This window comes from Phyllobates terribilis, unplaced genomic scaffold (assembly GCF_046119375.1).
Source record: "Phyllobates terribilis strain yellow unplaced genomic scaffold, ASM4611937v1 Scaffold_6__1_contigs__length_29720123, whole genome shotgun sequence".
NCBI classification, from domain to species: Eukaryota; Metazoa; Chordata; class Amphibia; order Anura; family Dendrobatidae; genus Phyllobates; species Phyllobates terribilis.
In genome coordinates this window covers 10,203,363-10,216,198 of record NW_027362766.1, presented here as the reverse complement: position 1 = coordinate 10,216,198, position 12,836 = coordinate 10,203,363, and the positions used below count along the sequence as shown (strand labels likewise).

At 62.9% G+C, this 12,836-nt stretch overlaps 1 protein-coding gene across 4 annotated transcripts in view; it reads right to left on the bottom strand.

Annotated features, from left to right (window-relative positions):
• Positions 1–12,836, bottom strand: part of DENND4B (DENN domain containing 4B) — a 66,142-nt gene that overhangs the window by 24,284 nt on the left and 29,022 nt on the right. For 3 of the 4 annotated variants that reach the window (XR_012247142.1, XM_073637361.1, XM_073637362.1), the window contains exons 2-3: positions 2,664–2,976; positions 2,341–2,593 (exon numbers count right to left, since the gene is read on the bottom strand). Coding sequence is in view for 3 of the 4 variants with exons in the window: in XM_073637361.1 (XP_073493462.1) it covers positions 2,341–2,593; positions 2,664–2,959 (549 nt within the window). In the remaining variant the exon portion in view is untranslated. Of the gene's footprint in view, positions 1–2,340; positions 2,594–2,663; positions 2,977–3,098; positions 3,615–12,836 lie in introns of those variants that run through there. The other variant, XM_073637363.1, reaches the window with a different exon arrangement.

Here is a 12,836-nt window from a genome sequence, read left to right as displayed (position 1 = left end):
GAGAAAAGGGGCCGCCCTGACAACCAGCCCGACACCACAGAGACAGAGCCCACCCCAACTGAGGGAGAGAACGGCAGAGGTGAGAAAAGGGGCCGCCCTGACAAACAGCCCAACACCACCGAGACAGAGCCCACCCCAACTGAGGAAGAGAACGGCAGAGGTGAGAAAAGGGGCCGCCCTGACAAACAGCCCAACACCACAGAGACAGAGCCCACCCCAACTGAGAGAGAGAGCGGCAGAGGTGAGAAAATGGACCGCCCTGACCACCAGCCCGACACCACAGAGACAGAGCCGACCCCAACTGAGGAAGAGAATGGCAGAGATGAGAAAAGGGGCCGCCCTGACCACTAGCCCGACACCACAGAGACAGCCCACCCCAACTGAGGGAGAGAACGGCAGAGGTGAGAAAAGGGGCCGCCCCGACAACCAGCCCGACACCACAGAGACAGAGCCCACCCCAACTGAGAGAGAAAACGGCAGAGGTGAGAAAAGGGGCCGCCCTGACCACCAGCCCGACACCACAGAGACAGAGCCCACCCCAACTGAGAGAGAGCGGCAGAGGTGAGAAAAGGGGCCGCCCTGACAACCAGCCCGACACCACAGAGACAGAGCCCACCCCAACTGAGGAAGAGAACGGCAGAGGTGAGAAAAGGGGCCGCCCTGACCACCAGCCCGACACCACAGAGACAGAGCCGACCCCAACTGAGAGAGAGAACGGCAGAGGAGAGAAAAGGGGCCGCCCTGACCACCAGCCCGACACCACAGAGACAGAGCCGACCCCAACTGAGAGAGAGAACGGCAGAGGTGAGAAAAGGGGCCGCCCTGACCACCAGCCCGACACCACAGAGACAGAGCCCACCCCAACTGAAGGAGAGAACGGCAGAGGTGAGAAAAGGGGCCGCCCTGACCACCAGCCCGACACCACAGAGACAGAGCCGACCCCAACTGAGAGAGAGAACGGCAGAGGTGAGAAAAGGGGCCGCCCTGACCACCAGCCCGACACCACAGAGACAGAGCCCACCCCAACTGAAGGAGAGAACGGCAGAGGTGAGAAAAGGGGCCGCCCTGACCACCAGCCCGACACCACAGAGACAGAGCCCACCCCAACTGAGAGAGAGAACGGCAGAGGTGAGAAAAGGGGCCGCCCTGACCACCAGCCCGACACCACAGAGACAGAGCCCACCCCAACTGAAGGAGAGAACGTCAGAGGTGAGAAAAGGGGCCGCCCTGACCACCAGCCCGACACCACAGAGACAGAGCCCACCCCAACTGAAGGAGAGAACGGCAGAGGTGAGAAATGGGGCCGCCCTGACCACCAGCCCGACACCACAGAGACAGAGCCCACCCCAACTGAGGAAGAGAACGGCAGAGGAGAGAAAAGGGGCCGCCCTGACAACCAGCCCAGAGCTGCAGTCACTATTCTGTGGGTACTTCGTGTCTTATCCTCCACTCACCTCCAGAGCTGCAGTTACTATTCTGTTTTTACATCATGTCTTATCCTCCAGTCATCTCCAGAGCTGCAGTCATTATTCTGCTGTTACATCAGGTCTTATTCTCCAGTCACCTGTAGAGCTGCAGTTACTATTCTGTGGGTACATCGTGTCTTATCCTCCATTCACCTCCAGAGCTGCAGTTATTATTCTGTTACATCGTGTCATATCCTCCACTCGCCTCCAGAGCTGCAGTTACTATTCTGTTGTTACATCGTGTCTTATCCTCCACTCGCCTCCAGAGCTGCAGTTACTATTCTGTTGTTACATCGTGTCTTATCCTCCAGTCACCTCCAGAGCTGCAGTCACTATTCTGCAGTTACATCATGTCTTATCCTCCAGTCACCTCCAGAGCTGCAGTCATTATTCTGCTGTTACATCAGGTCTTAATATCCAGTCACCTGTAGAGCTGCAGTTACTATTCTGTGGTTACATCGTGTCTTATCCTCCAGTCACCTCCAGAGCTGCAGTCATTATTCTGCTGTTACATCATGTCTTATCCTCCAGTCACCTCCAGAGCTGCAGTCATTATTCTGCTGTTACATCAGGTCTTATTCTCCAGTCACCTGTAGAGCTGCAGTTACTATTCTGTGGTTACATCGTGTCTTATCCTCCAGTCACCTCCAGAGCTGCAGTCATTATTCTGCTGTTACATCATGTCTTATTCTCCAGTCACCTCTAGAGCTGCAGTTACTATTCTGTGGTTACATCGTGTCTTATCCTCCAGTCACATCCAAAGCTGCTAAGCTAGAGTAGAGCAGATAGTCTTTGTATGCAGCTCAGGATGTGACTGTAGAGGAGACCCTCCCTGGTGCAGCGAGGCAGTCAGAGGGGGCCGGTCAGCACTCACCATGCTGGTGTTCAGGTTCCGGTCCACCTTGCAGAATGTGTGGGGCGTGCTGTCCCCCTTGCTGGGACTGATGATGCAGATGTCCATGACGCCCAGCGTGTTCAGCCCCAGGGACTCGGGGGCCCGCTTGTAGGTGAGGAAGGTCTTGGGATGGCCGGGGGCCCCGGAGCTCAGGTTGGCAGAGTGACTGTAGGGGGTGGTGTCGATGACCTGGAAGCCGGGCCGCAGCGTCTCTTTCCCCTCGTAGTGAACACTGTGAAGAGTACACACGGGTTATTACCTGCTAGGACATTGTGCCCAAACATCCCGGGGGGCATCCTCACCCCAGCTCTGTGATGGGCATCTTATCCCGGCTGCGGCGGTAGCACAGGTACATCTGCTGGTTGGTGATGAAGTTGGAGCTGAGGTCGGCCGTGTGGCCCCCCGGGGTCTTCTCTATGCAGGTGAATCCATGCGGCACCTCCTCGGCCTGAGAGCGGATGATGACGGCCACATCGGTGACGAGTTCTGCTGGCCGCGCTGGTCTCTGCCGACTCTCCTCCTCCAGTGGGCGAGATGTGCCCGTCAACCCCGCCACCACAAAGTAATCCACCAGCTTGGGCGGCCCCTCCTCCATCATGGCTGCATCTCACGGCACTGGGGGGACACAACAGACTCTCTCATGGCGGAACACAACCCCCAGCAGGTCATTAGGGGAAGTTGGAGTAGGTTCACTATACAGACATCTCAGGTCACAAGCCACTGGGGAAGCAACTCACCCCGAAATGTGGCAGACAGCTGCTGGGTGTCCCCCCGGCCTCAGATCAGTGAGCGGGGGATGAGATGGTCAGGGCTGAGGATGCTGCGGGCCGGGGATGGCGACAAATGGTGAAGATGAAGTCAGGGCTGAGGATGCGGCGGGCAGGAGATGGCGCCAACTGGTAAAGAGGAGGTCAGGTCAGGGCAGGGAAGGTGACGACTGGTAAAGATGAGGTCAGGGCTGAGGATGCGGCGGGCAGGGGATGGCGCCAACTGGTAAAGAGGAGGTCAGGTCAGGGCAGGGAAGGTGACGACTGGTAAAGATGAGGTCAGGGCCGAGAATGCGGCGGGCAGGGGATGGCGCCAACCGGTAAAGAGGAGGTCAGGGCCGGGGATGGCGACGACCGGTAAAGAGGAGGTCAGGGCCGGGGATGGCGACGACCGGTAAAGATGAGGTCAGGGCCGGGGATGGCGACGACCGGTAAAGAGGAGGTCAGGGCCGGGGATGGCGACGACCGGTAAAGATGAGGTCAGGGCCGGGGATGGCGACGACCGGTAAAGATGAGGTCAGGGCCGGGGATGGCGCCGACCGGTAAAGAGGAGGTCAGGGCCGGGGATGGCGCCGACCGGTAAAGAGGAGGTCAGGGCCGGGGATGGCGCCGACTGGTAAAGAGGAGGTCAGGGCCGGGATGGCGACGACTGGTAAAGAAGAGGTCAGGGCCGGGATGGCGACGACTGGTAAAGAAGAGGTCAGGGCCGGGATGGCGACGACTGGTAAAGAAGAGGTCAGGGCCGGGATGGTGACGACCGGTAAAGAAGAGGTCAGGGCCGGGGATGGCGACGACCGGTAAAGATGAGGTCAGGGCCGGGGATGGCGACGACCGGTAAAGAAGAGGTCAGGGCCGGGGATGGCGACGACTGGTAAAGATGAGGTCAGAGCCGGGGATGGCGACGACTGGTAAAGATGAGACCGGGGATGGCGACGACTGGTAAAGATGATGTCAAAGCTGGGGACGCTGCGGGCATGGCGCGGTGGCAGCGCATGGATCATCAGTGGCAGCAACAGGACGAGACACAGCAGCTGAAAAGTGAGAAAAGGAAGCGCGTTACTTCCTGCCCCACAGCAGAACATGCAGACTCAGGGGATGCTGGGAAAAAACAGCCGGGGAAGCCCCCGATCACCGGACACAGAGCAGCGTTCAGGAGCTGCCAAGAGCGGGCATGGCCAGGCATCTGCACTACAATCATCCCCAGAGGCTGGCACATCAGGGAGAGCGGCACACAGGGGCTCTTTGTCTGTGCCTAGCCCAAAGGGATGAAAACAGGTGCCAATCTATAGGGGGTGGGAACGTTTAGGAGCCCCCTCCAACCAGTCAGGCTGACTACACAGGGGAGAAAAGGGAACCAGGGGCACAGCTGCCATACTCCAGGAATGATAGAGAGCGTGGCATGAGTGGAGCCCGCACCTGTCATCGTCCGCAAGACCCTTCTAGGATGTGATCCCTAAAAATAGCCTCCAGCAACGAGGGAACAGTACACCCCCACTGCAAGGACACCCGAGCTACTGCTGGTAGGAAAGGGGCGAGGCACAGAGCAAAGAGCCCCACCCAAAAGTCACAGACACCCATGGGGAAATGATCCGAAACACGCTACACAGAGCAATAGGACACCTCCCCCCACACACATACACACGGCACCCGGGGACACCTCCCCCCACACAAATACACACGGCACCCGGGGGACACCTCCCCCCCACATATACACACGGCACCCGGGGACACCTTCTCCCCTCCCCCCACATATACACACGGAACCCGGGGACACCTCCCCCCCCCCCCACATATACACACGGCACCCGGGGACACCTCCCCCCCCCCCACATATACACACGGCACCCGGGGACACCTCCCCCCCCCACATATACACACGGCACCCGGGGACACCTCCCCCCCACATATACACACGGCACCCGGGGACACCTCCCCCCCCCACATATACACACGGCACCCGGGGACACCTCCCCCCCCCACATATACACACGGCACCCGGGGACACCTCCCCCCCCCCACATATACACACGGCACCCGGGGACACCTCCCCCCCTCCCCCCACATATACACACGGCACCCGGGGACACCTCCCCCCCTCCCCCCACATATACACACGGCACCCGGGGACACCTCCCCCCACCATATATACACACGGCACCCGGGGACACCTCCCCCCCATATATACACACGGCACCCGGGGACACCTCCCCCCACCATATATACACACGGCACCCAGGGACACCTCCCCCCACATATACACACGGCACCCGGGGACACCTGCCCCCCACATATACACACGGCACCCGGGGACACCTCCCCCCCCACATATACACACGGCACCCGGGGACACCTCCCCCCCATATATACACACGGCACCCGGGGACACCTCCTACCCCCCCACATATACACATGGCACCCGGGGACAACTCCCCCCCCACATATACACACGGCACCCGGGGACACCTCCCCCCCTCCCCCCACATATACACACGGCACCCGGGGACACCTCCCCCCCTCCCCCCACATATACACACGGCACCCAGGGAAACCTCCCCCCCTCCCCCCACATATACACACGGCACCCGGGGACACCTCCTCCCCTCCCCCCACATATACACACGGCACCCGGGGACACCTCCCCCCCATATATACACACGGCACCCGGGGACACCTCCCCCCCATATATACACACGGCACCCGGGGACACCTCCCCCCCCATATATACACACGGCACCCGGGGACACCTCCCCCCCATATATACACACGGCACCCGGGGACACCTCCCCCCCATATATACACACGGCACCCGGGTACACCTCCCCCCACCATATATACACACGGCACCCGGGGGACACCTCCCCCCCACATATACACACGGCACCCGGGGACACCGCCCCCCCACATATACACACGGCACTCGGGGGACACCTCCCCCCCACATATACACACGGCACCCGGGGACACCTCCTACCCCCCCACATATACACACGGTACCCGGGGACACCTCCCCCCCCCCCACATATACACACGGCACCCGGGGACACCTCCCCCCCTCCCCCCAACATATACACACGGCACCCGGGGACACCTCCCCCCCATATATACACACGGCACCCGGGGACACCTCCTCCCCCACACATATACACACGGCACCCGGGGACACCTCCCCCCCATATATACACACGGTACCCGGGGACACCTCCCCCCCCCCCCACATATACACACGGCACCCGGGGACACCTCCCCCCCTCCCCCCAACATATACACACGGCACCCGGGGACACCTCCCCCCCATATATACACACGGCACCCGGGGACACCTCCCCCCACATATACACACGGCACCCGGGGACACCTCCTCCCCTCCCCCCACATATACACACGGCACCCGGGGAAACCTCCCCCCCTCCCCCCACATATACACACGGCACCCGGGGACACCTCCTCCCCTCCCCCCACATATACACACGGCACCCGGGGACACCTCCTCCCCCCCACATATACACACGACACCCGGGGACACCTCCTACCCCCCACAAATACACACGGCACCCGGGGACACCTCCCCCCACCACCACATATACACACGGCACCCGAGGACACCTCCTACCCCCCACATAAACACACGGCAAAGGGGAACACCTCCCCCCCCACATATACACACGGCACCCGGGGGACACCTCCTACCCCCCACATATACACACGGCACCAGGGGACACCTCCCCCCCCCACATATACACACGGCACCCGGGGAAACCTCCCCCCCTCCCCCCACATATACACACGGCACCCGGGGAAACCTCCCCCCCTCCCCCCACATATACACACGGCACCCGGGGAAACCTCCCCCCCTCCCCCCACATATACACACGGCACCCGGGGACACCTCCTCCCCTCCCCCCACATATACACACGGCACCCGGGGACACCTCCCCCCCATATATACACACGGCACCCGGGGACACCTCCCCCCCATATATACACACGGCACCCGGGGACACCTCCCCCCCCATATATACACACGGCACCCGGGGACACCTCCCCCCCATATATACACACGGCACCCGGGGACACCTCCCCCCCATATATACACACGGCACCCGGGTACACCTCCCCCCACCATATATACACACGGCACCCGGGGGACACCTCCCCCCCACATATACACACGGCACCCGGGGACACCGCCCCCCCACATATACACACGGCACTCGGGGGACACCTCCCCCCCACATATACACACGGCACCCGGGGACACCTCCTACCCCCCCACATATACACACGGTACCCGGGGACACCTCCCCCCCCCCCACATATACACACGGCACCCGGGGACACCTCCCCCCCTCCCCCCAACATATACACACGGCACCCGGGGACACCTCCCCCCCATATATACACACGGCACCCGGGGACACCTCCTCCCCCACACATATACACACGGCACCCGGGGACACCTCCCCCCCATATATACACACGGTACCCGGGGACACCTCCCCCCCCCACATATACACACGGCACCCGGGGACACCTCCCCCCCTCCCCCCAACATATACACACGGCACCCGGGGACACCTCCCCCCCATATATACACACGGCACCCGGGGACACCTCCCCCCACATATACACACGGCACCCGGGGACACCTCCCCCCCTCCCCCCACATATACACACGGCACCCGGGGAAACCTCCCCCCCTCCCCCCACATATACACACGGCACCCGGGGACACCTCCTCCCCTCCCCCCACATATACACACGGCACCCGGGGACACCTCCTCCCCCCCACATATACACACGACACCCGGGGACACCTCCTACCCCCCACAAATACACACGGCACCCGGGGACACCTCCCCCCACCACCACATATACACACGGCACCCGAGGACACCTCCTACCCCCCACATAAACACACGGCAAAGGGGAACACCTCCCCCCCCACATATACACACGGCACCCGGGGGACACCTCCTACCCCCCACATATACACACGGCACCAGGGGACACCTCCCCCCCCCACATATACACACGGCACCCGGGGGACACCTCCTACCCCCCCACATATACACACGGCACCCGGGGGACACCTCCTACCCCCCACATATACACACGGCACCCGGGGGACACCTCCTACCCCCCACATATACACACGGCACCAGGGGACACCTCCCCCCACCCCCACATATACACACGGCACCCGGGGACACCTCCTCCCCACATATACACATGGCACCCGGGGACACCTCCCCCCACCCCCACATATACACACGGCACCCGGGGACACCTCCTACCCCCCCACATATACACACGGCACCCGGGGACACCTCCTGCCCCCCCACATATACACACGGCACCCGGGGGACACCTCCTACCCCCCACATATACACACGGCACCCGGGTACACCTCCCCCCACCCCCACATATACACACGGCAAAGGGGGACACCTCCCCCCCCCCACACATATACACACGGCACCCGGGGGACACCTCCTACCCCCCCACATATACACACGGCACCCGGGGGACACCTCCTACCCCCCACATATACACACGGCACCAGAGGACACCTCCCCCCACCCCCACATATACACACGGCACCCGGGGACACCTCCTCCCCACATATACACACGGCACCCGGGGACACCTCCTCCCCACATATACACACGGCACCCGGGGACACCTCCCCCCACCCCCACATAAACACACGGCACCCGGGGACACCTCCTACCCCCCCACATATACACACGGCACCCGGGGACACCTCCTACCCCCCCACATATACACACGGCACCCGGGGACACCTCCTACCACCACATATACACACGGCACCCGGGGACACCTCCTCCCCACATATACACACGGCACCCGGGGACACCTCCCCCCACCCCCACATATACACACGGCACCCGGGGACACCTCCTACCCCCCCACATATACACACGGCACCCGGGGACACCTCCCCCCCCCACATATACACACGGCACCCGGGGACACCTCCTCCCCACATATACACACGGCACCCGGGGACACCTCCCCCCACCCCCACATAAACACACGGCACCCGGGGACACCTCCTACCCCCCCACATATACACACGGCACCCGGGGACACCTCCTACCCCCCCACATATACACACGGCACCCAGGGACACCTCCTCCCCACATATACACACGGCACCCGGGGACACCTCCCCCCACCCCCACATAAACACACGGCACCCGGGGACACCTCCTACCCCCCCACATATACACACGGCACCCGGGGACACCTCCTACCCACCCACATATACACACGGCACCCGGGGACACCTCCTACCCCCCCACATATACACACGGCACCCGGGGACACCTCCCCCCACCCCCACATATACACACGGCACCCGGGGACACCTCCCCCCACCCCCACATATACACACGGCACCCGGGGACACCTCCCACCCCCCACATATACACACGGCACCCGGGGACACCTCCCCCCCCCCACATATACACACGGCACCCGGGGGACACCTCCTACCCCCCCACATATACACACGGCACCCGGGGGACACCTCCTACCCTCCACATATACACACGGCACCAGGGGACACCTCCCCCCACCCCCACATATACACACGGCACCCGGGGACACCTCCTCCCCACCCCCACATATACACACGGCACCCGGGGACACCTCCCCCCCCCCACATATACACACGGCACCCGGGGACACCTCCCCCCCCCCCACATATACACATGGCACCCGGGGACACCTTCCCCCCACACATATACACACGGCACCCGGGGACACCTCCCCCCACATATACACACGGCACCCGGGGACACCTCCCCCCACATATACACACGGCACCCGGGGGACACCTCCTACCCCCCACATATACACACAGCACCAGGGGACACCTCCCCCCCCCACATATACACACGGCACCCGGGGGACACCTCCTACCCCCCCACATATACACACGGCACCCGGGGGACACCTCCTACCCCCCACATATACACACGGCACCCGGGGGACACCTCCTACCCCCCACATATACACACGGCACCAGGGGACACCTCCCCCCACCCCCACATATACACACGGCACCCGGGGACACCTCCTCCCCACATATACACATGGCACCCGGGGACACCTCCCCTCACCCCCACATATACACACGGCACCCGGGGACACCTCCTACCCCCCCACATATACACACGGCACCCAGGGACACCTCCTGCCCCCCCACATATACACACGGCACCCGGGGGACACCTCCTACCCCCCACATATACACACGGCACCCGGGTACACCTCCCCCCACCCCCACATATACACACGGCAAAGGGGGACACCTCCCCCCCCCACACACATATACACACGGCACCCGGGGGACACCTCCTACCCCCCCACATATACACACGGCACCCGGGGGACACCTCCTACCCCCCACATATACACACGGCACCAGAGGACACCTCCCCCCACCCCCACATATACACACGGCACCCGGGGACACCTCCTCCCCACATATACACACGGCACCCGGGGACACCTCCTCCCCACATATACACACGGCACCCGGGGACACCTCCCCCCACCCCCACATAAACACACGGCACCCGGGGACACCTCCTACCCCCCCACATATACACACGGCACCCGGGGACACCTCCTACCCCCCCACATATACACACGGCACCCGGGGACACCTCCTACCACCACATATACACACGGCACCCGGGGACACCTCCTCCCCACATATACACACGGCACCCGGGGACACCTCCCCCCACCCCCACATATACACACGGCACCCGGGGACACCTCCTACCCCCCCACATATACACACGGCACCCGGGGACACCTCCCCCCCCCACATATACACACGGCACCCGGGGACACCTCCTCCCCACATATACACACGGCACCCGGGACACCTCCCCCCACCCCCACATAAACACACGGCACCCGGGGACACCTCCTACCCCCCCACATATACACACGGCACCCGGGGACACCTCCTACCCCCCCACATATACACACGGCACCCGGGGACACCTCCTCCCCACATATACACACGGCACCCGGGGACACCTCCCCCCACCCCCACATAAACACACGGCACCCGGGGACACCTCCTACCCCCCCACATATACACACGGCACCCGGGGACACCTCCTACCCCCCCACATATACACACGGCACCCGGGGACACCTCCTACCCCCCCACATATACACACGGCACCCAGGGACACATCCTACCCCCACATATACACACGGCACCCGGGGACACCTCCTACCCCCACATATACACACGGCACCCGAGGACACCTCCTACCCCCCACATATACACACGGCACCCGGGGGACCCTCCTACCCCCCACATATACACACGGCACCCGGGGACACCTCCCCCCACCCCCACATATACACACGGCACCCGGGGACACCTCCCCCCACCCCCACATATACACACGGCACCCGGGGACACCTCCCACCCCCCACATATACACACGGCAAAAGGGGACACCTCCCCCCCCCCACATATACACACGGCACCCGGGGGACACCTCCTACCCCCCCACATATACACACGGCACCCGGGGGACACCTCCTACCCCCCACATATACACACGGCACCAGGGACACCTCCCCCCACCCCCACATATACACACGGCACCCGGGGACACCTCCTCCCCACCCCCACATATACACACGGCACCCGGGGACACCTCCCCCCCCCCACATATACACACGGCACCCGGGGACACCTCCCCCCCCCCACATATACACACGGCACCCGGGGACACCTTCCCCCCACACATATACACACGGCACCCGGGGACACCTCCCCCCACATATACACACGGCACCCGGGGACCACCTCCCCCCACATATACACACGGCACCCGGGGGACACCTCCTACCCCCCACATATACACACGGCACCAGGGGACACCTCCCCCCCCCACATATACACACGGCACCCGGGGGACACCTCCTACCCCCCCACATATACACACGGCACCCGGGGGACACCTCCTACCCCCCACATATACACACGGCACCCGGGGGACACCTCCTACCCCCCACATATACACACGGCACCAGGGGACACCTCCCCCCACCCCCACATATACACACGGCACCCGGGGACACCTCCTCCCCACATATACACATGGCACCCGGGGACACCTCCCCCCACCCCACATATACACACGGCACCCGGGGACACCTCCTACCCCCCCACATATACACACGGCACCCGGGGACACCTCCTACCCCCCCACATATACACACGGCACCCGGGGACACCTCCTGCCCCCCCACATATACACACGGCACCCGGGGGACACCTCCTACCCCCCACATATACACACGGCACCCGGGTACACCTCCCCCCACCCCCACATATACACACGGCAAAGGGGGACACCTCCCCCCCCACACACATATACACACGGCACCCGGGGGACACCTCCTACCCCCCCACATATACACACGGCACCCGGGGGACACCTCCTACCCCCCACATATACACACGGCACCAGAGGACACCTCCCCCCACCCCCACATATACACACGGCACCCGGGGACACCTCCTCCCCACATATACACACGGCACCCGGGGACACCTCCTCCCCACATATACACACGGCACCCGGGGACACCTCCCCCCACCCCCACATAAACACACGGCACCCGGGGACACCTCCTACC